The sequence below is a fragment of the Urocitellus parryii genome, chromosome 9, assembly GCF_045843805.1.
Source record: "Urocitellus parryii isolate mUroPar1 chromosome 9, mUroPar1.hap1, whole genome shotgun sequence".
NCBI classification, from domain to species: domain Eukaryota; kingdom Metazoa; phylum Chordata; class Mammalia; order Rodentia; family Sciuridae; genus Urocitellus; species Urocitellus parryii.
The window spans coordinates 29838554-29865789 of record NC_135539.1 but is presented as its reverse complement, the minus strand read 5'-3'; the positions used below and the strand labels follow the sequence as shown (position 1 = coordinate 29865789).

At 40.0% G+C, this 27236-nt stretch overlaps 1 protein-coding gene across 1 annotated transcript; it reads right to left on the bottom strand.

Moving 5' to 3' along the window:
• Positions 1-3091: 3091 nt before the first annotated feature.
• LOC144256838 (NXPE family member 3-like) lies at positions 3092-24349 on the bottom strand. Its single transcript, XM_077802447.1, has 5 exons — positions 24293-24349; positions 16169-16923; positions 10933-11012; positions 8280-8492; positions 3092-3624 (listed from the first exon to the last, which is right to left on the bottom strand). Exons 1-5 carry the CDS (start codon positions 24347-24349, stop codon positions 3092-3094), a joined length of 1638 nt encoding a protein of 545 aa, XP_077658573.1.
• Between the last annotated feature and the right edge of the window lie 2887 nt (positions 24350-27236).

The following is a 27236-nucleotide window of genomic DNA, read 5'->3' as shown; positions in this document are numbered from 1 at the left end:
CATTATACTCTGGCTATTGAAGAAAATATGCTTGTTTTGGGGAGAGTCACTCTGAAGTACTTAGGGGAGAAGCGGAATGATATATGTAACTTTCTCTCAAATGGTTCAAAAAATGAAATGCTGAAAAGAATCCTGAATGTTGAGGGTGTGAGAACAAGCTTTGGGGTGCGTTTCAGAGTAGACTGTAGAATGAATTTAACTTATTTAACTTAGTAGAATTTAACTTATTTTCCCTAGCCTTAGAAATTTTATGATTATTTTATATGGTTCTTTAAAAGTAGTATTATGAATTTCAACCACCAAATTTAAGATTCCTGTCCCTGAGTTCTCCCTGGAAGAACCACTCCCCTTCCCACAGAAGTCTGTTCTTCAGAATTCTTCTGTAGTGAAGACCCACTGGTAAAGCCTCTACCAGCTCCTGTTTGTCTGAAATGTTTTCACTTTATCTTTTCTTATGAACTGACTGGTGTCCCCCATATTCCTATGTCACCCCCAATGTGACTGTCTGTAGATAGCATCTTTATGGTAATGAAGGTTAAGTGAGGTGCTAAGTTCAGTCCTTCATGTTGGTCTTGAGGTCCCTCCCTGGACAGTTGCTATAGACTCTAACCTGGCCCTGATGGAGCTCTGGGGCATTTGGCAGTAGTGAGCCTTTATGGTGTTCCTGTCAATGGATACTTCATCCTAGCCAATGGCCCAATACCCAAGTGTCCAACATGTGAGCAGGTGCCTCTCCCACAGAAAACTTCTTTTTCCTGACAGATGTCCATGAGGCTCTTGTCTGACCTGAGTCCAATCTATTCCTGCCAAGACAGCCACTCTCCAAGAGAACCCAGAGTGGTGAAGAGGTTAGATTTGGATGTGTCAGTCAGGTGAGACACAGGAGGCAACTCAACAAAAGAGGTGCTACATCAGGTCCCAGATCCTGGAGACAAGAGGCAAGCACACCTCACAGGCCATTGGGAAAAAGAGGGAGCCATCAGGGATGAGCAGGTGCACCCAGCAGGTAAGAGACAGAAAGCAAGGGACCTGTGGACTGAAGCCTTCTTTGTGGTCCAGGACATTACCCAGGGAAATTTCCCATGAATAATTCTAACTAGTGGCTTAGGCGCAAGAAGGCACAAGTTACAGAGTGGGGGGGGGGGTGACACTGTGACTGGGAGGTAGTCACTGCAGGAAATGGGAGGTATGGGGTCAAACAAGTAGTTTGCATCAAGTAGTTTGCATAGGGAGGTGTCCCCACCAGGAGATTTTTAAAGGCAGATATCTGGATGAACCACAGTGTAGAACTCGGAGGAGGTGGAAAACTGGAAAGTGTGTCAAGGGTAACTAAGCACCGCTTCTGGTATGAGAAAGCTTTACTTATATTCAACATGGATGCCAAGGAAGCATACAGTTCTAAGAATTCACTCCATGAGGTTGTATGGATGGGGCCCTAATCCAGTAGGACTGATGTTGATGTTACAATAAGAAGAATAAATCAATCTCTCCCTCCCCAACCCCCTTTCTCTCTGTCTCTCTGTGTCTCCCTCTCTCTCTCCCTCTCTGTCTGCTCTCAACCCCAATTGATCCCTTTGGATTTCTATCACATCTAACATCTATTTCACATTTTCCATCCATGTTTTTCCTTTCTTGGATGAAACTGAAAATTTTCTTACATTCTTGCTCCCAATTCACTAATTCTCTCTCTGCCTCTGTCCAGCCTACCTTTAAATATGCTCTTCATTTTTATTATAATTATTCTAGTTTTTATTTTAAGAGTTCTTTTTTACTCATATTGGTAAAAACCTCTTTTTGATTAATTCAATGTGTTTAAAGATACTAATTTCATATTTTTTCTAGTTGATCTAATATCTGGGAGTTTTGTAGATTGGGTTCGTCTGACTTTTTTCCTGCTGTTTCTCACTCTTGCTGTGTTGTAACTGGTGTGTTTCATGATTGCTGAATGTCTGCAGCTCTTTTTCCTTATTATGTTCTCTGCAGAAAATTTTCTGCAATCTTAAAAATGTCAGTTTCTCCAGAAATCACAGTTGTTGTATTCAGGTGATCTGGAGGTATACGAGGCTAGACATACAACCTGGTCAGTGTGTGTGTGTGTTGTGTAGCTGGGGATTGAACCCAGGGCCTTGTGTATGCAAGGCAAGCACTCTACCAACTGAGCTATATCCCCAGCCCTAGAGAATTTTTGAGCCACCCATATAGTGTCAAGTCAGGCTAAAAACCAGAGTGAAGACAGTGTATGGCTATCAATTCTTAGTGGATGCTTCCCCTACCCTTCCATTTACCAAGTTTTGCAATGGTTCACTTCTTTGTGCTCTTTGGTCCTGGGGATTTCTTGTTGGATCACCTCAGTCTGAGGATAAAGTCCTTTGAGACCCTAGTTTTTTGGAGACTCTCCTGATTGCCACTTTGGACAAACCCTGGGCTCTGTCATCTTTCCTTTGTAAAGCTACAAAACAACTGTTAAAGAATTAACCAGAAATCAGTATATGTGATAATGTTGCATAAAATAAATACATACAAATGAACGAAATAGGAGCTAGACATATAGCCTCAGTGGTGGAGCACTTGCCCAGCATGCACGAGGCCCTGTAGTCAATCCCCAGCACTGCAAAAAACAAAAAACAAAAAAACAAGACACAGACACACAATTGAGGACAATAATACTGAGAAAATCTAAATAAGAATGTTGATTTTAATGTTAATATCCCAATAATGTACCCCATTTTGACAAGATGGTTACATTGGTAGAAACTAAGTACAGGATATAAGGGATCTCTGTATTACCCCTTACAAAACTGCATAATGTACAATTAAATCAATAAAAATTTCCAAAAAAAAGGAACTGAAAAGACAGCATGTGAAATATCATCTCATTCATGTAATGCGTATTTATTTGTGCATTGCACAGAGAACTGTACGAGAGGACAGTCACCAAAATGTCACCAGTCTTTAATGCATGTGGCCATTCTTGGAGTAACTAATCTCCTCTGAATCGTTCCTCATTCTGGGTCCCTTCACTGCTTCTCACATTTCCTGTGGCTGAGCTGCAGGCTCTCCATCAGCACACTGCCAGGACCCTCAGTAGCTCTCAGGTGGGACAGATGAAGGAGAGGAGCAAGTTCACTTCATTGCTTACAATGAGCTTCCTTGGGTGGATGTTATCAGGCAGGGCCAGGCTAGAGGTCATTTCCCAAGCATCCACAAAGGCCACACGGAGCCCAGCAAAGGCAGCTCTCAGGAGCCGGTTCATGTGCAGGGTGAACCAGTCACTGCCATACACAGACTTATAGCCAGTGTTGGCCAGTTTGATGACCACAAGGGTACTGGGTTCCCGCTCCAGCAGGGCCATCACAGCTGCTCGAATCCCTGCCAGTCGTCTGGCAAAGATGGATGGAGGGAAGGTGGTGAAGTGGGCTCCCAGGCCCAGCACCACCACAGTGTGGGGGCCCCCGGCCAGGCCCTCCAGCTCCTTGGCAACAGAGTGTAGGGAGGCCACTGGTGTGCGTCGGGAGCGCAGGGGCCAGCTGTGGGCTCGCCAGTGCAGCACTATGCCCCGAGTGGTCTCCACGGCCATCAGGGGCCCCACCTGATATGTGGAATGTAGATCCACTGGTTTCAGGGCTGTTGGGAGGATGAGAGAGAAGTTTCCATAAGTTAACATATAACCGTGTGCCATGTTATTTTACAAATAAAACTTCTAGCTCCCACCTGCTTGCTTTATCAGACACAAGCATTCTGTTCCTCAACTCCAAAAGCTCTCCCTAACAGTATCAACACTCTCTATGGCATTTGACTTTCCTCTGCTGGCCAACCTCTTCCAGAAATGTTCTTCCCTTTTTCCTTCTGTAATAATATACTGTCCCCTTGTTTCTACCTTTCTGGTCAATCCTTGTCCCTAATTATTGGCTTCTTATTTTCCCTGCACTTTATAAATAAAAGAATTCCCCAAATTCTATCCCTAGAATCTACTTTTCTTTTTCTTTTAAACTATAATATGTTTTATTTACTGTCTCTACTTTTAACATACTTTGTGCACTTTTTAAAAAGCTATTTACAAAAAGTTTTATTTTAACTTCTACTTTAAAACATATCAAGCACTATTAAAGATATAGAAGGATTAGATATTCCACATAAGAATGTGTCCACTATGCACACATCAGTGTAAATAAATTGCACACGTAGTAATGGTTATAATTTGATGTATCTTCTAGTATGACCATATCGTTCCTGACCCTTTCCCTCCTCCCTTTTTTCTGTCTACTCCCAGTTCAGTGGACAAGTACATGCATATGTAATGCTTAGAGATGGTTGAACAAATCATACCCAGCAGTCATTTACTGAAGTCAAGTTTTCCCATGAATTTAAACACAAAATGTAACAAACATGCTAATTTTACTACTTCTTCATGCACTGGAGAACTCTTTAATATCTAAAACTAAATGTTGCAAAATTGGGACTCATTTGCCCATTATATACACCACATACACAGCCAAACAAAATGCACCATACATACAGGAAACTGATGCCTGAAAATGTCCAGGTATAAACACACTAACATATTACCGTTTGCACTCGCTTCCCTCTCACCTCCTCCACATCACTGAACAAGGACACACGGTACTATACTGCTCACAGAGGTGGCTTAACAGCCACCATTCCCAAAAGACTATATTCCATATGAATTTTGGCAAAAAGATATTTACAAAATGTTATTTTACTAACTCTACATTTCACATACATTGGGACCTCTAAAATACCTAGACAGACTAGATATTTCAGGTAAGGACTCAACGTGTCCACTATGTACAGGACAGTGTTGCATAAACTACACATACGAAACAATAGTTCTACCTTGAAGATGTCTTCAAAATAGGAGCACCCTTCACTAATCCTTATCCGAAGACATTCTTTCCTAAAAATTTTAACATAGAAACATACAACATTTGTTCACTAATTCTACTTTTGTCACACACTGCCAAGCACTTTAACATCTAGAAAGACTAGATATTGATTAGGACTTATTTGCCCTTTAAATACAGTATGTACACAGCAAAGTAAAACAAAACGCACAGACATAAGGATACTCTTGCCTCATTAAGCACACTGGCATGATGCTCTGGAGAACTAGGATGCCACGTGTATTACCCAACAGGGGTTTGGCTATTGCCCCCCAAAACATTTCATAAGAATTTTAACAAAGAAATTTATAAAATGCATTATATTTTGCCACTTCTACTTTTAACATACATCAAGCACTTTAGAACATCTAGGGCTAGCTTCTATTTCAGGTGCCCAATCAAAAAAGTACTTAGCTTTGTCAACTGTATATACAGATTGAGGAATAAAAGGCATACACAAAACAATGGTTATAATAGGAAAAATATCTTTTACACATAACCAGTCTGGCACAGGACCTTCTTCTCAAGGTCACAGTCTTCTCCATGTCCTCTAACCTACTGAACAAATGTGGTCAAGTGTCGCTCCTAGAGGTGTGACAGTCACTTCCAGAAGACACTTCTTGTTGGATATTTTTAAAACAAATGGGCATTTCAAGACGTTATTTTCTGCCTCATAGCTCAGCAACCTCTACAACTAGAATGTCCAGGTGTAGCAAAGGTTTTCAAAGGTTGGGGAGAAACTTGATTTTTAAATTTTGTTTTTTAATTGTAAGTGGACACAATGCCTTTATTTTGTTTATTTGTTTTCATGGGGTCCAAGGCTTGAACCCAGTGCCTCACACATGCAAAGCAAACCCAGGTCTTCTACAAACAGCTTTTGCAAAGGTCAGAGGCCACCTCCTATTGGTCACGTGCCTGTGCTCCTCTGCCTTTTCTCTCTTTGGTAGAATGAAGACCACCACCAGAGGGCCAAGGGCCGGCCCACCCGCATCCTCTGGGCTTTGCTTACCTTCCAGGGCAGATAATGCCATTGTGGGCCTTGTCCGGATGGGGTGAGGGCCCTTGGCCCCGCGCATGAACCAGCGCAAAGGGCCCTGACCTCCGGCTCCGGTGTCCATTGCGGGACCACACTCTCCTGCCCACTCCCCGGCCCCCCAAGACCCTGCTGGCCCTCCAAGATCCTGCTGGCCTCGCCTGCCTCGCAAGGCTGCCAGGGGGTCATCCAGCAGCAGGGAGAGGCTTGCTTTCCTTCCCAGCCTGGGCCCCTCCAGGGCAGTCTCAGGGTGTCTGCAGGGCAGAGGCCACAGCCTGTCCCCCAACACAAAACAGCCGCACTCTCTTTACCACTGACCTTCCCTGGGGATTCGTTGCCACCTCTTCAGATTTTGTCTAAGATCTGATCCTTAGTGAGCTTCTATTTCAGGTGCCCAATCAACATTTTCAAAATTTGAATTGTTGCCCTGAATGCAATATGGATAAAGGGAATCTAGCATCTCCACACAAATCTTAGTTATACATGGACACAATATCTTTATTTTGTTTATCTATTTTTATGTGGTGCTGAGGATCAAACACAGTGCCTCTCATGTTCGAGGCAAGCTATCTGCCACTGAGCCACAACCCCAGCCCAATTCCAGCCCTTTTTATGTTATATTTGGAGACAGGGTCTCACATATTTGCCTAGGATCTCGTGGTGCTCCTGCCTCAATCCCCTAATCTCTGGAATTACAGGTGTACCCCTAGGACAGATTTCCAATGTTTTATCAGTTGAGGACACTTTTCTGCATGATGAATATGCTAATTATCTCATTTATGAAGGTTGTTCCATGAGTGTGAATGTATGTCAAAATTTAAATATCTGCCACTCATGGTTTGTCAGTTAGACCTCAACTAGCTGTTTTGTTGTGTTTTCTGCAGTGCTGGGGACTGAACCCAGGGCTTCCCGCAAGCTGGGCAAGTACTCTACCACTGAGCTATATTCCCTGCCCCTTCTCAATTTTAAATTATTTTGAGACAGGATCTCGCTAGATTGTCCATCCTGGCCTTGAACTTATTATCCTCTTGCTTCAGCCTCCCTAGTACCTGGAATCACAGGTGTGTACCACTGTGCCCAGTCCAATTCACTGTTTAAAATAAAAGGGAACCTCAAATTGGACTTGGTGACTACAATGACAATGTGGCTAATTTCTAAACTTTGCAGGATACCAAGAAAGCGTCCGAGCTTCCTTTCTGAGATTGGCTATAATATTAGGTGGACGTTCCTCAAAACCATGGTCAACAAGTGCTACAATTAGCCTGATGACAATTTTGTGATCAAATTTATAAGGGTCACGGCTATTGAACAGTGGTCCCAGTATGACAGACATTCTGGCTAGCTTTTCTATTATATCTTCCTATTTATCAGACATCTGAAGGACTGTAAATCAAAACATGTGTGTGTGTGTGTGTGTGTGTGTGTGTGTGTGTGTGTGTGTGATGCTGGGAATAGAACCTCAGGCCCTGCACATACTAGGAAAGTGCTCTGCCACTCAGTTAGAATCTAGGCCCTGCGATTTATAATATATCTGAAGTAGGTACTGGTTGCTGAGTATTTGCTTTTGTTTTCAAAAATGGCAGGAAGGTATTCAGAAGTCTTGTGATACTGTTTTCCATTAATCTTGACTATTTAGAAAAATGGAAGGTTTGGGATTGGGTTCCTCTAATTTTGGTGGGGACAAGACACATTCAGTGAAGTCACTGCCTCCTTAGGTGCTAAGGGAACCACTATCTCTACCAAGTGACTGTGCAAGATCAGCAAAGAATCCAACAACAGCAAGAAAAAAAAATTGAAGTGCAGGGTGGTGGGTGAGATAAAATTTTGAACTTTGTGGCCGGGCTGGGTGGCCCATGCCTATAATTCCCAGTGGTTTGTAAGGCTAAGGAAAGAGGTTCTCAAGTTCAAAGCCAGCCTCAGCAAAAGCAAGGTGCAAAGGTATTCAGTGAGACCCTGTCTCTCAATAAAATACAAAATAGGACTGGCAATGTGGCTCAGTGGTTGATTGCCCCTGAGTTCAAACCCTAGTACTCCTCCCAGCAAATGTGTGAACTTTGTGTTTTTCTCACTTTAATAATCTTTGAGAGACTCACTGAGGATTTTACTTAGAAATTAAATGAGGACCCTTGGAATCACCACACACTGTTATTTGAAAGGTTGGTGCTCTCATTTGAGTTCCATGGTAACTAAACCAGAAAGGCATCCCAGTGGTAACTCTGCTCTCCTCATTCACTCGCCTTTCAGGAGCACCCAGCATCCTGCCCACCTCTCCACCAAGCACCACAGTTTCCTTCAAATCCCTCTCTGGTCACCTGTTTCTTCATGAGTCCCCATGTGTCACTCACAGGGCACTGTGTCACGTAGATATTCCCACCACTGCCGAAGCGTGGAGTCCCCCATCATGTGCACGATGTGGCCAGCCAGGCAGCCCAGGATGCTGTCAACAGTGGGGAAGGACTGGCCAGAGCAGGACAGGGAATGCCATACATCTTGGTGGTAGAAGCCAGAGGGCTTTGGGGCCAGAAGGCCAGGGCGGCACTTGGTCTGTGGGGATTGCACTATAGGAAGGAGAAAAGCAGAACAGAATAAAAAACAAAAAAGAACCAACATTAACATCTAGAAGATGTCAGGTACTCTTCTGTGTGCTTTACATGTATTTTTTCATTACTCTTTGACAAAACCTATGACATACCATTCTTATATCTGGTGAGAGTAGGGACACTAGTAGGACATGAAATGTTAAGCAATATGTGATCAAGATCAATGATTGGCAGTTCAAAAAATAATGAACAGAACTCCTATGTGATGCAACAATACCACTCCTGGGTATATACTAAAAGGAAGTGAAATCAGGATCTCAAAAAAGATTATCCACAGTTTCACATTCATTGGAGCATTATTCACAATATCTAAGACACGGAAATAACTGAGTGTCTAGCAATGGATCAATGGGTAAAGAAAACAGGACATACACAAAGAGTAATAGTATTCATTCTTAAGAAAGGACATTCTGCTCTTTAGGACAACATAGATGAACTTGAAGGGAATTATACTAAGGGAGATAAGCCAGACAGTTGGGCCTGGTGGTGCACACCTGTAAACCCAGCAACTTGGGAGGATGAGATAGGTGGCTTGCAAGATCAAGGCCAACCTCGGCAATTTAGCAAGACCCTAAGTAGTTTAGTAAGACCCTGTTTCAAAATTTTAAAAAATAATAATAAAAGGGTTGGGGATATAGTTCAGTGAAAAATGCCCCTTGGCTGAATTCCCTGTGTCCCCCGACACACAAAAAAACAAAGAAGCCAGGCAGAGAAAGACAAATACCATATGATCTTACCTATATGGAACCTAAAAATGAATTTTAAAAATAGAGTAGAATGAAGGTTGCCAGGGACTTGGGGAAAGGGCAAAATGGAAGATTTGGTTCAAAACGTACAAACTTGCATTTATAAGATCAATACATTCTAATGTATAGCATGGTGACAGTAATTCATAATTATCTGTATTATATACTTGAAATTTGCTAAGAGATTAAGTGTTATGTTGTCCATATCACACTAAAAATAATAAAAATAAAACAACCAGGTAAACTATGAGAGACAATGGATGGGCCAATTGACTCAATTGTGGGTGATTGCTTCTTAACGTGTACCTATACCACATCATCACATTGTATGCTTTAAAAACATGCATTTCATTTGTCCATTTTTCCTTGGTATAGCTAGGAAAATGAAAAAGCAAAAAGAAAAGGAATGAAACCCTGCCATTTGTGAAAACGTGGTTGATCTCCAGAGATGTTGTGCTAAGTGAAATAGGCCAAAGAAGGTCAAAGACCACTGGCTTCAATGACATAAGGGATCTAAACTATGAGACTCAAGAGGCAGACTGCAGAATGATGGTTGCCATGGGCGTAGGTGAAGAGAAAGTAGGAACATGATGGAGAAAAGAGACAAAGTTTCAGTTTTACAGGATGAATAAGTCCAAGAGATCTACTCTACAACCCCAAGTGTATAGTGAACAATACTGTATTGCAGAATGAAAATTTGCTGGGAGGGAAAAATCTTATGCCAAGTGTTACATACACCATAACAGTAATAATAAACACAAGTGGCAGGAGGAAATTTTGGAAGGTAATGAATATATTTTTTAACATGTATAGAGTATTTAATTAAAATATGCCTGGCTTGGTGGCACACACACGCCTGTAATCCCAGCAGCTCTGGAGAAAGATCCTGAGGGAGGAGGATCTCAAGTGCAAAGCCAGACTTAGCAACAGCAAGGCGCTATGTAACTCAGTGAGACCCTGTCTCTAAATAAAATACAAAATAGGACTGGGGAAGTGGCTCAGTGGTTAAGTGCCCCTGAGTTCAATCCCCAAGACCAAATAAATATATAAATAAATAAAATTTTAAAAAATACATCATATTTTCAGGAGGGTATTAAAGCATATATTTTCCTTTACTATAGAACATCTCTAGATAAACAGGGCATGAAATGGCACTCAATTCCCTGCCCCATTTTAGTAATCTATATAGAACAATAGATGAAAAACACATCCTCAGTGTTTTGTATATTCCTAAAATTGCAGAATAAAAATTGAGCTCCTCGGTCACAAAGTAAGATTTTAAAGTCTAATTTACTCTCGATCTTCTCTTCATCAGTCCCATCACAATCTTAAAGTATAACTGCTAGAAGTTGAGTATGTTCATGGCACAGATTGTGGTGATGGTTTCATGGGGTGTGTTTATGGCTAAACGCATTGGGTTGTACACAGCTTTTAGTATGTCAATCCACACCTCAATGAAGTGGTTTGAAATCAGAAAAACAGTGACTGGCAGGGATAGCATGTGAATCCAAGAAGCCTGGTGTCACAGTCCGTGCTGCTAACCCCTGTACTCCACCGCCCTGGAAGGGAGAGGCTAGCCTCTTGGTCAAGGAACAAAACCCATATAGGTCCATCATCACCCTCCACTCCCAGCATGACTCAGCCCCACTCACCCCGACTGATGTTTTCTGTGGTTGCTGGTCTGATCAGAATTGGAGCAACACCCTGAGGTAGCAGCTTGTCAGTCACTTTGCTGGAGAAACAGAGAGAGAGAGAGAGCTTTGTGGGAAGGCCACCTAGTGAAATCTGGAGTTGCTAAAGGGATTTGATGATTGACTTGTCTTTTCCCCTCTAATTCAAAAAAGGAATGAGAACATTCCAGTATAATTAGCACATTTATAATTTGGGACCATTATCAGGAGTCTCGGGAGGGACTTTCTGCATTTCATCTACTCATTGGACTCTTGGCTTACTAATAGTCAAGGTGAGGAAAGACAACCAAGCCAGATCACAGAGTTTTCTTTTTCTATAAATAGAAATACACAGAATGCCAGGGATCACTTCCTGGCACTAAATTCTGGAAGGACAAAATCACTTCCTGGCACTGAATTCTGGAAGGACAGAGAGCAGAAGAATTTTTCATTGTTCTTACATGAACACTCAGACATTGGAGTCAAACCTCTCCACTCTTTGAGTTGGGTTGTGCCTACTGATTTCCAAAGTTCAAAGGAGGTGGGGGGGGTTGCTTTACAGTGCAGAAACCTAACAAAAATCCCCTTGGCCAGGCAAACAAGGTTAACACCAATGGGCACATTCATACTGTGTACCTGTGATGTCACCTGATGGAAATATAATTTACTTCCACAATCTTCCTTCCTAAAATACACAATCCCAGTCTGATCATAAGCAAGAGACATCAGATATATTTCCATAGAGGGGGAATCCCACAAGATAATTGATCAGTACTTCTCCAAAACTCAAGGTCATCAAAGACAAAGTCAGAAAGACTGTTACAACCAAGATAAGCCTGAATGTAATGTGGGAACTTGAATGGGATCTCCAATAAGAAATAAAAGACATTAGTTAAAAATCTAGGCAAATCTAAATAAACAATGGACTGTAATGTTAATAATGCCTCACCACAGGTTCATGAATTGAAACAGATGTACTACATTCATGTAAGATGTGAATCAGAAGAGATACTATGCAGGAAATGAAACACTGGAACTTCACGCTATCTTCTCAGTTTCTCTGTTAATCTAAAACTGTTCTAAAAAATAATGTTTGTGAATTTAAAAGCTGGATCTATAGTTGTTTACCTAGTATGAAAATATTTGTCTACAAAACTCTCATACCTCAGGGCTGGGGAGGTAGCTCAATGGGTAGAGTGCCTGCCTCTCATGCACAAGTCACTGGGTTCAATCCCCAGCACCACAAAAAAAGAAGAAGAAGAAAAAAACACCTCATACCTCAATGTTCACAGCAGTCTTTTTATAATGGCCCAAACTGGAAATGACTCAGATGTTCACCGAGAGGTGAAAGGGCGAACAAATGCTGCTACCTCCATAAGAGACAAGACTTTCAGCAATAGGAAGGAAAATATACTGATATACAACCGCAGAGATGAGTCTCAGAAACATTTCACAGACCCAAAGGCAGATACAAGACTGTATACTGTGTGATCTGGTTTTATGCAATTCTACAAAAGGCAAAACCCATATTTACTGTCAGAAGTCTATTTGGTTGCCTGGGACTGGAGGTTAGTACAGGAAAGAAATTGACAGTGAAGGGGTGCAAGAGAACTTTAGGGGAAAATATTCTCTAGCTTGACTGTCTTGGCAATCACAAAACACATTGACTTGCACATTAGAAACATGGTTATTTCATTGCATGTAAATGAAACTTCACTAAATTTGATTTTTTTAATGTTTAAACAAAAAGTTAAAACAGCTCCAGTCTTCCATTATTATTTTGTTGTTGTTGTTGTTGTTGTTGTTGTTTTCTTTTCTTTTTAGTACCAAGAACTGAACCCAGGGGTGCTTAACCACTGAGCCACATCCCCAGCCCTTTTTTTATTTTTATTTTTATTTTTATTTTTATTTTTTGTTTTGAGACAGAGTCTTGCTGAGTTGCTCAGTGCCTTTAAAGGATGGCTTTAAACTTTGGATCTTCCAGCCTCAGCCTCCCAAGATAATGGTATCACAGTTGTGCACCACCATACCCATCCCATTATTACCTCCTTCTGTAGCTATAACTCCATCAGGCTCCTTTACCCTCTTCTATGCATCATTAAAAAATGTCTTTATTGTGTACATAACATATAGATCTATTAGATATTAACATTTTGCCAGACATGAATCCAATCTTTCTTTAAAAAGAAATTGATCAATAACTAAAATGTTAAAATACTAATGCTAAATGCAGGAGAGGACCCAGAGAGACTGGGTCTCTTAAACATGGCTGGTGGGAATATAAAATGGTACAGCCACTCTGGCAAATAGTTTGGCAGTTTCTTGTAAAACTAAACATCTACCAATTGCACAACCAAGAAACTGCACTCAGGCATTTTGTTCCACAGATATGACAAAAGAATCTTTTTTTAAAATAAAATAACCTGTATATAAATATTCATAGAAGCTTTATTATGATAGTTAAAATCTGGAAACGCCCCAGTGTCCTTCAATGGGCAAATGGCTAAACAAACGTACACCGTGGCAAGAAAAAGGAATGAATTATCAATAGATGCAACAGCATGGATGGGTCTAGAGAACTCTGTGTTTGTGGAAAAAAATCTCAAATGACTGCATTACTGTCTGATTCCACTTATAGAACCATCTAGAAATGACAAAACTGTAGAGATAGAGAACAGAAAAGAGTTACCAGGTGATAAGAACAGGCACTGGGGAGTGGGAGAGCCTAGAAGGAAGAGCAGAGGGGTTTCCTTTTGGTGGAGAACATTTCTGAATCTTGATTGTAATGGTGGTTACACCAATCTATACGTAAGGTGAATTTGTAGAGAAACACACACACACACACACACACACACCCCTACATGAACCAGTCAACGGAAACTGAATGATTTTGTGGTCTGGTTAACAAAATTGTATCAAAGCTTATTTTCTGTTTTGATTTTGTTCTTCATATATGAAATGTTGCCATTGGGGGAAATTGGGCCAGAGGGTCAGATGATTCAATGTATTCTTTTTGCAACTTCTTGTGGGTCTATAGTTATTCACAATCAATGGTTAAAAATTAATAGATTAATCATTACAGGTTCCTCAAGCACACCCTCCATGCTCCTGCCCTCTTTCATACTGTTCCTCAAAAAGATGAAGTCACTATTATGAATTCAGTATTTATATTCTCATCCATATTTGATACAGTTGATACATGTTTATGAATTCAAAATACTAATTGGAATTGTTTGCTAGTTTTAAAACTTTAGCTATAATATGTATATATCATTACTCATGTTTTCAAGATTTAGTAATGGTGTAACTAACTAATGGTATTAACACCCCTACCAGTGGATATGAGATTTTCAATCACTACCCATCCTCATCACTCTTTGTTTTTCCAGATTAAAAGGTTTTGTCCATATAAAAATTAAAGACATTATATTTGGGAGTCAAGTGTGGTGGTGCATGCCTATAATCCCAGCAACTTGAGAGGCTGGGGCAGGAAGATTTCAAGTTCAACACCAGCATCAGCAACTTAGTGTGGCCCTAAGCAACTTAGCAAGAACCTGACTCAAAATTTTAAAAAATTAAAAGGAACCCCAAAAAAAACATATTATATCTTGTTTCATTGTAAATTTCCCTCATTGATTATGAGGATGAGTATATATTTTTTATTCACTATTCAAATCTTTCTTCTATGATTTCTTATTTATATTTTTCCTTATTGCTCTATTGGGCTATATAATATTTCTTATTGCTTTGTAATATTTCTTTACTTACTCCTAGTACTAATGTTATTATATCAATTAAATGTGTTATAGATATCATCTCCCAGATTTTAGTTTGACTTAATTAAGTTACTTTTTGTAAGGGAGAAGTATTTGATTTCTATGTAGCCCAATTTAACTATATTTTTCTTTGTGACACCATAATAGTATTTTCCTGATCCCAAATCAATTTACCAATAACATAAAAAAAACCAGACAAATATCCAGAATAGCATTGCCTTGAAATTTATAAAGTGAAAACTGCTGTGTTATAAAGACATATCATTGGGGCTGAGGTATAGCTCAGTGATAGAGCATATGCCTAGCATGCAAGAGGCCCTGGGTTCAATCTCTAACACCACAAAGAGAGAGAGGAAGCTGATCATAATCTATAAATCTACAAACACAATATAATACATTTATGTCTGAAGCTATTAGATTAAACAGACACAAAATATTAGTGAAGATATATAAGTTGAGAATTTAAAACTTAACAAGTTAGATTAAATAGGGTGAGAATTCTTTCTGGAAAAATACAGAATGTAAATTACTTTCAGTGAAATGTGGCATCCAAAGAAAAAGCAGGAGTCACTGTGATTAAAGACATGTGCAGATATTTAGTAGATTTTTAATTTTAGGGGGTATTTTTAATTTTAGGGGTATTTCAACCCTAAACTCTCAAAATTCAAAAAATTTAAAAGTTAATAATTCACAAATCATTTACAAATTACCCAAAAACTTTAAAAGTAATTTGTAAATAACTCATGAATTAAAGAGGTAACAACTGTAGAAATTATAAAATATGTAAAACACAATAAAAATGAAGCCTCCATATGTAAAACTTTGGAGAATACAGCTAAAGCTGTACTCAGAGGGAAATTCATATCCCTGATCATTTTTACACAATAAAAGGAAGACTGAAATAGATGGTGTTAAGTGTTCTGAATCATGAAACTACAAAAAAGGAAATAAACTCTAAAAGAAATTGAAGAAACCAATGTCAAAGATGCCACCCAAACTCATGAAAAAGAATGGCACACCTAGGTATTCACAACATATTTTGCTGAAAATAATTTAAAAATCTACTAAATATCTACAGTAATGAACTCTTGGGTTGAAACAGAAATGAAAGCAAGGGCCTAGATAAATAAATGAAGCACTTCAGCTACTTTTACCCTGAGATAAGTTGTGTTGTATTTAATACTTTGCCTCTTATCTAGAGAAGTCCTCATAGAACTTCAAATCTAAGATCAATCAAAATCCTCTCTGAAGATACAGCCTGACCATGTACTATATATCTGTCTAGCAATGTCTGTCACTTGGTAGTTGCCCAAAGAGCTCATGTTGGAATTGAGTAGAAATAATTGCTGAGGGGTGCAAGCGGTAGAAGTGGTGGAGTGAGTTTGGGAAGGAAAGATGAGGCTTAAGGTTGGAATCCATATCCCAGATTCTGGGTTTCTTACCCTGCCAGCAGGGCGTCATCACGTGGTGTGGTCACCTTCAGGAAACTCCCGCCTGAGTGAGCAACCAAAGAGTTGCAGGGCAGAGTAGGGGGTTGAGCACAGAACCAGAGCTCACCAGAAACCACATCCCTGTACTGGCAGGTATGCCCTTTGGCTCCAGTTGAGTGAGGGTCAACATTGCAAATCACAGTCTCTTTAACACCAGAACTGCCCTGGAAATACCCCTTAAAATTAACAGTGGCCCTCTTCTCTTTCCAGATTCTGCGCAGAACCCCAACGGCCTCACTGGAGTGGATCAGCCGCACCTGCACCTGGGCCCTCCCAGCCCAGAGCAGAGGGAAGGACAATAGGTATGTGCCATTCTCCAGATCCTGGACATCCCCGGGGACCCCTGCTCTCAATTCTGGACCCAGCAATCTTGCCTGAAACAGATCCCCACCATGGGTCTTGGGCCTGCCTTGGTGGTCCCTGGCCACAAGGACAACCTCCAGGTAGCCTCCCAGGGCATAGGTGTCCTGAGCAGGACCCCTCAGGTGGTAGGTGGAGGTCATGGGGCTGGTGGAGGCTAAAAAGTCCCCCCCATCTCCTGGAGTCAGAGGCCAGTATAGAAGGTGGGTCAGGTTGGAGAGCTCCTGGGGGAGACAGTCCAAGAGGGAGGGTGATTCCACAGAGTTGGAGACATATTTAGAGACAGGCCAGGGTCCTGGAGCCCGATAGATGATGTTGTCAGTCCAGGACATCTTGAAATAGAACACCTGTGGGGAGAGAAAGAGGAATCTGTTGGTGGTTTCTACTTCTCTCATTTTCTTACTGGAAGGAGATTTCCATTCACCAAAGCTCAGTCCCCTCTGCCAGGTAGGACCCAGGGCTTCTCCCTACCTGCATCATACTGCCTGACTCTCATAAGACTGGCATTCAAGTCACCACCATCTTTATTCAAAAGAAGCATCTTATGTTGCAAAAGTGAAGTTAGTTCAACTGTCTCCTTCCCTTAGCCTTCTTATTCCATCCACTGCCAACTCTCTCCCAATATCCACCTGCTCCCTGAGTTATGGGCCAGCCTGGACCCAACCCTCAGATCTCTGATTTCCTCACTCTTCATAAACCCTGCTTCCTCCCCAGAGCCTGGTATTCTCAGTGACCTTCCTCTCCTTTCCCCTCTTTCCACAATTCCCACCTCCAACCTACATTTCTAGTTGAAAGTCAAGGTGGGCAAACCCTTTACTCAATTTTCTTGAGGATTATGGAAGAACAAGGTGAGACCATCCCCTCAGTGAACTCCCTCTCCAATTGGGCTCAGCTGAAGAGACTGACCCTCAGAAACCACTGGAAAGGCAGGAAATTCTAGAAAGGCACAGGTCAGGTATGGGCTGGCAAAATAAGAGAGATACTGCAGATTATTTCCAAGTGAGGCACAGTGTTTGCTATGAAAAGGAGTCTCCTCCAGGGTCCCAGATCTCACTGGCATTACAAGTCACAAATACATTCCAGAGAAGTGCAAGTTCCAAATGAGAAGAGCCATGGAGAGAGGCCATGTTTTACACCACAGGGCTGGTGGTGGAGGAAGGGAATTGAGGTATCTGTGTATCAGATATTCACCCACCAATATCCATCAATATCCCTTCCATTTCAGCAAGGGGATCTCAGTAAAAAGGCAATTTACCAACACATCTCAATTCCAATCTGTGGTAAAGACTGTTAATGTGAAGTTATCCTGGAATTAGGAGTACGAGCTCAGAGCAATTATATTGGGAGGCTAATCGTGCAGCTATGTGTCATGAGGCACAGGGTAAGGAACTTGCTGTTCTCCTTCCCATTGTCTCCTAACCTGGGCATTTATTTATAGATGTGCCTTGTGTTAAATTGTACTGCATTGTCTCAAGATCCAAGAAGATGAGTTGCAGGCATGGTGGCACAGACTGGTAATCCCAGTGACTCAGCAGACTGAAGCAGAGGGATCACAAATTCAAGGCCAGTCTGGAAAGTTAGTGAGACCCTGTCTCAAAATATAAAATAAAAAAGGCCAGAGCACCCTTGGGTTCAATCCCCAGTACCATTAAAAAAAAAAAAAAAAAAAGTCTTGGCTATTCCTGTTTCTGGGAATATCCATTCACCATGAATTTGTTAGATTTCATGTCAACGGAGATTTAAAGTTGCTCATCAGGTGATTTGAGAGTGCAAATTTATCTGGGTTTACCTGAGTGGGTCTAGTATAAATATAAGGGCCCTTATAAGTGAAAAATGGAGGTAGAAGAGACCCAGACAGAAAGAGACAGAGACAGAGAGAGAAGTCTGAGAAAGACATTTTTAAAGGACAGTAAACTCAAAAACTTATTCTACCAAATATTAAGACTTGCTATTTATCAGTGAAATTAAAAGTTTCATTAAAAAGTCTTACCATAAAGCATTAATAATTAATAAGTGGTACATGAATAGACAAACAGAATAAGAGAATAGAGTATTTACAAATAGTCACTCTAAGTAGATAAAAGAACAAACATGAAAGACAGAAACCTATGAATATTTTTAGGTGACAAATAGGAGACTGAAGGGTTATGGAAAATAATATGTATACAAGACAGCTCCTCAGAAAAAATGAAGGGACAGTGTGACTCGGGAGGAGGGAGGGGAAATTAGCCAAACCTTAAACCTCTCCCAGAACATCCTTTCTGTTAGCAATGGGCCAACAGAAAGGAAAAAAGCAAACTTTCATCCCTTCCCAGATTCACCCCAGCATCTCCACCAAAAGCAAATATTTGCCCCTTGCCAACTCCAATGGGTCCTCAAGGAAGGAGGCAAATGCCGAATTCTGGGCCCTGGACTTTAACCCTTCCCCACTGCAGATGAGTCCTGGAGGGAGAAAAACAAATAGTGAAGCACCAGGTGGAAAATGAGTCCAGAGGAAGGAAGATAAGCAGTGAACACCAAGATTTTCCAAATGACAAGGAGTTTCAAAGGATTTACAACTGCCTTCCTCAGTTAAAATTTCAACCCGCACAATGAGGTCTCTCACTGTCCAAACTGCACATCCGCATCTCCAATGATTAATTCACCCTCATTGTAAACTATAAAACCCAGACTCCTTCTGTAACCCTGGGGCTATTTTCTGTACCCAGAAAATGAGTCATCCTATGCCTGATGGATTGACTTTGCTGCAGAATAAAAGAAAGATTGCCAGGCTGGGGATGTGGCTCAAGCGGTAGTGTGCTCGCCTGGCATGCGTGCGGCCTGGGTTCGATCCTCAGCGCCACATACAAAGGTGTTGTGTCCGCCGAAAACTAAAAAATAAATATTAAAAAATTCTCTCTCTCTTTAAAAAAAAAAAAAAAAAAAAGGAAAGCTTGCTGATCCGAGGTTTGCTTCCCATCTCCCATCTCTGTCATTTGGTCACATGCACTTACAGAGACTACGTTCACATGTTTTAGATGAAGAAAACTAAACATAATACAAAAGAGCACTAACCACCACAGAACATTTTGATAACTGACAATGTTATTAAATGGTTTATTAAAGATATTATTACAAATGAAAGAAATAAATCACTGTGAGGAAGAAGATATTTGCAACATACAGCTAACAAAGCACTAAGAACCAGCATATATAAAGAAATTCTATGATTTAGAAACAAAACAGACAACTTGATAGAAAAACAAGCAAAAGCTTGAACTGATCCTTTGCAAAAGACAACATCCAGAAATTCTAAATAATTAGGTAACTGTAAATGAAAACCACAATGAGACGCTATCACATACCCACAGAGTTAGCCTAAATGTGACCGCACATGATATTAATAGATGGAGGTCCCTGAGAATGCTCAGAGATTGCTTATAGAGTAAAAATTGGTGCAACCAACTGGAACTGCAGACCATAAAAAGATAGGAACTCCCTGATTCATTTTATTTTACCACCTGCTCTTGATATCAACAGCAACCCTATCTCATGTTCATTTACAGATATGAAAATTCTAAATAAAATACAGCAGTAAAACAAATGGATAACATAGTTTATTCCAGTAGCTTTTATTTCAGAAACACAAAGGTGGTTCAATATCAGGAAATCTATCAATGCAATGTACTATATCAAAATCTAAAGATGAAAAAAGAAATAGCCCATGTGAATTTACAAATAGATGCTGAAATGGCCTCTCATTTGTCAGCATCCATTCATAGTTAAAACTCCAAGTAAAACAGAAGAAGAAATAAACTACTTAAATGTAATAAAAGGTACTTTCCTCTGTGGCCCATCCCTTCAGAGTCATACCAACATTTTCTGGAATGTGAATAGTCTGGTTGCTGAATTCTCACAGCAGACGTGGTGGCAAAGAACAATATAATATATGTAGAAAAACCTAAAGACTCCACCAAAAAATTGTTAGATTTGAAACTCACTCAGTAAAGTCAAAGACACACAAAATTATTATAGAAAAATCAACACCATTTTTAAGCACCAACAATAAACTTGCCAATAAAGAAATCAGAAAAGTGATCACATTTATAATTGTCACAAAAAATAATAAAATTTCTAGAAATAAATTTAACTAAGAAAGTGAATGACCATACAATTCAAATTATAAGACAATGATAAAAGAAACTGAGGAAGATACCACAATGAGTAAATAAGAATGCAAAGACATCCCAAGTTCATGGATTGGAAGAATTAATGTTGTAAACATGTTTAGACTGCTCAAATCGATTTACAGATGCAATATAATCCCCATGAGAATACCAATGGCTCTTCACAGAAATTGAAAAAAAGTCTGAAAACTCATGTGGAATTGTAAAAGACCCCAAACACCAAAGTAATTTTGAGCAAAGAGAATGAAGCCAGAGACCTCACAATACCTGACCTCAAAGCATATTACAATGTTGAAGTAACCAGTGAAGCATGATATGGGCATAAAAGCTGACACATGGAGAACCCAGAAATCGACCCACTCACCTACAGCCAACTGATCTTTGGCAAAGGTGCCAGAAACATACATTGAAGAAAGAACAGTCTCTATAAACAGTACTGGGAAAACTGGATTTCCAAATGCAGAAGAATAAAACTGGATCCTCTCTCTCACCATATATATATAAAAAAAAAAATAAAACAACAACAACAACAACAAAAAACCATCAAAATGGATCAAAGTCCTACATGGAAGACCAGAAACTATAAAACTACTAAAAGAAAACATAACAGAAATAAATTAAGATATTGAGGTAGGCAGAGATTTTTGTGTGTGTGTGGTGGGGGGGGAGGGGATATCCCCAAGTAAGGCAACCAAAGCAGAAAATAGACAAATGGAATTATATTAAATTAAGAAACCTCTGCACAACACAGGAAACAATCAACAGAGGGAAGAGACAATCTGGAGAATGAGAGAAGATATGAGCAAACTATTACTAACATTGAGAATATACAAGGAACAACAAGAAAAAATCTTTTTAAAAATTGAGCAAATTGGCCAGGCACGGTGGTGCATGCCTGTAATCCCAGAGATTTGGGTGATTGAGATAGGAGAATCGCAAATTCAAAGCCAGCCTCAGCAACTGTGAAGCACTAAGCAACTGAGTGAGACTCTATCTCTAAATAAAATACAAAATAGGGCTGGGATGTGTTGAATACCCCTGAGCTCAATCCCCAGTACCAAAAAAAAAAAAAAAAGAGCAAATTGCTGGGCGTGGTGGCGCACACCTATAATCCCAGCAGCTCAGGAGGCTGAGGCAGGAGGATTGCAAGTTTATAGTCAGCCTCACAACTTGGTAAGGTCCTAAGAAATTTAGTGAGATCCATTCTCAAAATAAAAAATAAAAAGGGCCGGGATATGACTCAGTGGTTAAGTGCTCCTGATTCAATCCCAGTACCCCAACCCCCGATAAAGAGCTAATGATCTCAATAGACATTTCTCAAAAGAAGGTACACATAAACAAGTACATAGTGTGATTACTTTTCTAAAAAATTCAAAGTCAGGCAAAATTTAAATATATTATCTTAAGTCAAGGTATTGGCTACCTTGGAAAGAAGTGAGGGTGGGAGTAACAGGGAGCGGGGCATGAGAGAAGGCTTCTGAGGGTGATGGAAATTTCCATTTCTCAACTTGGATCGAGATCACACAGGTGTGGTATCTTTGACTTTTATTGAGAATTTAAAATTTTATGCATATTTTTATCTGTGTTGTAGCTTAACTACTTTTACAAGGTAGAAAGTTCTGGCTGAGACCCAAAGAAGTCTCACTCACCCTCTCACATGAACAAGGTTACTCTGGAAATGAAATGGACACCTTCTTCAGAACTATTATTAAGGTACTAGGATTTTTCTATTTAACTCTTTCATTGGTTTTAGGATGAAGACTGACTTGTCAAGCCATACTGAAGATCATCCACTTTCTAAGAAAAGTCAGAAATCTCTATTTCCAGGCAAAATATCCTACTGTTTATTGAGTGCCACAGCATGAGTTTAGAGTTCATCCAAAGCTTAGTGTTAACTGACGGACAGACAGGGAAATGGAAGGTTTCATGGCTTCTGGCCTTTCCCAGGTTTCTCAGCAATAAAATGTCACTCCATTCAATTGCTCACTTGCTTTTTCTCTAGTCAGGAATTTTTTTTTTAATCCCTGCCTCTTTCTCTCTGATAAAAAGCAGAACTGAACACCATAGACTTCTATCTCTTTCTTTTACACTGAGGCAGAAAGAAAAATAAAAAACTTTTGGAAGGTGAGAAAACTATGAACACCATGAATTGCTTTTCTTTTCTCTCCATTGGGATTTCCCCATAATAACTTCTTACACCTGAGAGGAAACCCAAAAAAACCTTCTGGCTGCTCTCGGTTTCAGTTGATTTTTTTTTTCCTTTTACTTTTCTTTTTTGGTACCAGGGATTGAACCTAGAGGCGCTTACTCATTGAGCAACACCTCCAGCACTTTTAATTTATTTATTATTTTAATTTTGACACAGGGTTTTGCCAAGTTGCTTAGGGCCTCACTAAGTTGCTGAAGCTGTCCTTAAAATTGTGATCCTCCTGGGCTAGGGTTGTGGCTCAGCGGTAGGGTGCTTGCCTAGCACATGCGAGGCCCTGGGTTCGATCCTCAGCACCACATAAAAATAAATGAATAAAATAAAGGTATTATGTTCAACTGCAACTAAAAAAATGAATATTTTTTAAAAAATTGTGATCCCCCTACCTCAGTTTAGTTGACTTTTAAAATGACTAATTTTGGAGATCACACAGTTGAATGATGTGTGATGATTCTTTTTCTACTTGATGTCCATGCTACCTCAGATTGAATCCACCTAATAAGTTAAAATTGTTCTCTGGCAGAAATATAATCGCCTCTTGCTCTTCTCCCCTGTTCTGTATCTTAAGGATTAATTGCAAGGTAGCTACCTATTCCTGGAAAAAGGGACTTGCTGATAGTATTTTTTCTGGGTCTCTAAAAGACCCAGAGTATTCGGTGACCTTCAGATAGCAGTGCCATGTGTGTCGGAAAAGCAGACGACCTAGAAATTTATGACCACATCTGGCTCTCACCCATCTCTCTGAGACTACAAGTATACCTCCTCCAAATCCCTATGTAAGCATTGTGCTTGTGTCCCTTGAGCAAGATGGCTCTTAAGGACCAGAGTCCTTAAGACTGGTTAAGTCTGGTTAAGACTCTGGTTTCCAACTTGCTGACTTGTTGCCTGTAGGGCCTTCCCTGTCACTCTGTTTCTTGAGTTATTGGCTTCTTTGAAGGGCAGTGGAACCATCCTTCATTTTTAATTTTTTTTTAGTTGTAGATGAACACAATAGCCTTATTTATTCATTTTTATGTGGTGCTGAAAATCAAACCCAGTGCCTCACAAATGCAAGGCAAGTGCTCTACCACTGAGCTACAACCCCAGCCCTGGAACGAGCTTTTTGACATTACATTCTGAATTTGTTTTAGATTCCCTAGTGGCGCTCAGGATCCAATCTGCTCACCTTCTTCCTTAAACTCATTTTCCACCCTACATTTACTCTTTCTAGAATCCCACGAGATCGAGGTCAAAACTTTGAGCTCTCCTCTCCATCCTCTCTCTTACAATCCAAACTGGAGTTTGCATAGGGAAAGAAGAAATGAGCCAGCAATGAGAGGAATCAGAGGTGAAGGAAGTACTCACGCAAACCAGAAAGAGCAACCCCGCAATCAGAATCTTGTAGCTCTTGAATTGCTCCATGAATGGATTCACTCAGCCTACGCTCTTGAGTGCGAATGAGGCTTCAGTTGGAGAATAAAGAAGCACAGACTTAGACACTCCCATCATAAGGGAGTGAGTGTACTGTGGCGACTTTCCAATTTCCTTAAACACTATTACCTGGCATTACCTACGTGTTCTACCAGGTATCTATTCTAGCACTTGTGTCTCTCCGAGGTTTTCAAAATCCACCCTGGTTTTCTGCCAGAATCCTAGAGTCTCACTTTGGACTTTTGTAAGAAAAAGTTCCATTCCAGGGTATCAAAGACCACTCACCACGTCCCTGGGCTAAGCCTCATTTATACATCTGAAAAATCACTGCTTTCACAAGTACTTTAGACTCAGGTATAGGTGATGATTCACTATGTACAAAAGCCATCAGGGAGAGAATTTACAGTTCGTTGTTTGCTTGAAAGTTTCCTTAGAATGTATTTTCTGTTTGTTGTAGTTGCTTTATTGATATATTGTTCCTACAATGGGAGGACTTTAGCAAGACAGATGCCCAATGTTGGGAGAGGGCATCTATCTGAGAGTCCATTTGGATTATCCCAGTGTCAGAATGTCAGCTTGAGATGTCAGCTTGGAGTGGGCTGTGAGAATTGAGCAGGAGAAACTGCTAAAGTCTGAGGGCAGAGATCTAGAGGTTGGTCACTATGGAGACTTTTCTGAGCAAAGCTCATGGAGAGTAACCAGGTGATAGGGTCAGGGTGCCCACCATGTCCCAATCTCAGTGTTCTTTCTTTTATGGGCCTTGAGTGAGGGGGTTGCTTCATTCAGTGATCTGATGTGATCTGGCGGGTTTTCCCAAAACGAGTTTGATATGCCCATGCATCCTCGTACTTCTGATTAGTTTATAAGTCCATAGGAGCTCATGTTTATTATCATGATTGATTGACTTATCCGTTTGTGCCTTATGGTTGTGCCAAACAGATGGGGCTGTTTACTGTACAAACAGGGTGTGGAGTCATTCCAACTCTGCACTTCACTCAAAATGGAGAAGGTCAAGGCAAATTCAGGTTCAAGCACAGCCTAAAAACTGCATATCATGGGCAGGGCACAGCCTGCTCTCCACAGTGTCATTAAAAAGTGACAACCTTATTTATTACAAATTTACAATGTTTCCAAGCAAACAACTTTAATAGAGCCTTTCCCTAATGTCTAAGCAATTACTCATGTTTGTTTTGCTTGGTTTTTTTTCTTTCAGTCTTCATAGTCCAAATTGAGAGGACCACAAAGCACTAATGTTTTTCTGTGAAATATTGAAGTCTGCTTCTATTGTTGGCATTTTGTTTCCATACTCTTTTCATTTCAAATAATCACTTTAGATTTTAAATTAAAATAATTTACATTTTCAGTTTATTTATTTAAATTATTTTATTTCAAATAATTATTTTCTGTATCAAATTAAAATAAGTTAAAATTAATAATTTTGTTAGTTCATGCATTAAAATTACTTATTTAAATCCAAATAATTTAAAACCTAATATTTAAATTTTAAATCCCAGATGATTTGAAGACTTTTTAAAAAAACCAATAAATAAACAAATAAACACCCAAAAAAACAATAAATGAACAAATAAACACCCGCTAAGACATTAGAGGAAGGCTACACTGAAGGTGTTTGTATAAATAAATCCCACTGACCTTTTGATAACTTCCTTCCTCCGTGAGCCTGCACATCTCACGAATATACACTGTAAGCTCTTCATGTCCATTGGCGTCATAAAATGACTTTCACTAGATGAGGAATTGTGATTCAAATTTTAATATGAACTTTGGTTCTTATTCCTTGAGAACAACTCCATCATCATTCTTTTATCATTAATTGAGTGTTTCAGAAAAATCTGTTTTTTCTTCCTTTTAAGTTTTGATTATGGAAATCTTCCAACATGCAAACATAGAGGCACTGGTATAACAAACCTGTTGTACCCACCACTGAACTTCAACAATCACCAATACGTGGCCAATCTTCTTTCATTTCTACCCCTCTTCTACAATGTGACCCCCAGTTATTCTGTAGTAAATCCCAGACATCATATACATATAAGTTTTTTAAAATATGTTTTTGGTTGTAGATGTACACAATACCTTTATTTTGTTTATTTATTTTTATGTGGTGCTGAGGATCAAACCCAGTGCCTCACATGTGCTAGGCCAATGTCAACCGCTGAGCCACAACTCCAGCCCTTCATATAGTTTTATCTTTAAATACTTTGGTATATAGCCTTTAAAAAAGTAATTCTTGATTGATAAGCATTTACACTTGAATTACAAATGTCAGTAGAAAAGTAAATTTTAAATACTTTTCTATTTTACAAAGATTTGATAACTTTGACTGTAGCAGTTACTACAAAACATGAAGCTGGTTTTGGTCACAACCAGTGTATATCTGCTCAAAAAGATTGCAAGTTCACAAAAGTTTCTGCATGTGAGTCCCTGACAGCATTTTAAGAAGTAGTTGGTAATGACTAGTGAATACATGGCAAGGTCACAGGTTTACTTTTCGATACTCTTAAAGTTTTTTTCTTTTTTCTTTTGGTACTAGAGATTGAACCCAAGAGCTTAACCACTGAACGACATCCCCAGCCCTTTTTTATATTTTGGTTTAGAGACAGGGTCTCCCTGAGTTGCTTAGAGCCTTGCTAAGTTGCTGAAGCTGGCTTTGAACCTGAGATCCTCCTGCCTCAGACTCCCAAGCCACTGTGATTACAGGTATGCCCACTGCGCCCACCTAAAGTTTTCTTTAAATGGCAAATGAGTAAGTAACTTGCAGCATATAACCTGTAGAGAAACATCAGTACACAGATCTTGCAAATAAGCAAATGGAAAGGAAAGGAGCTAATGGAGAGTGGGTGGCGGGTAATTGGGG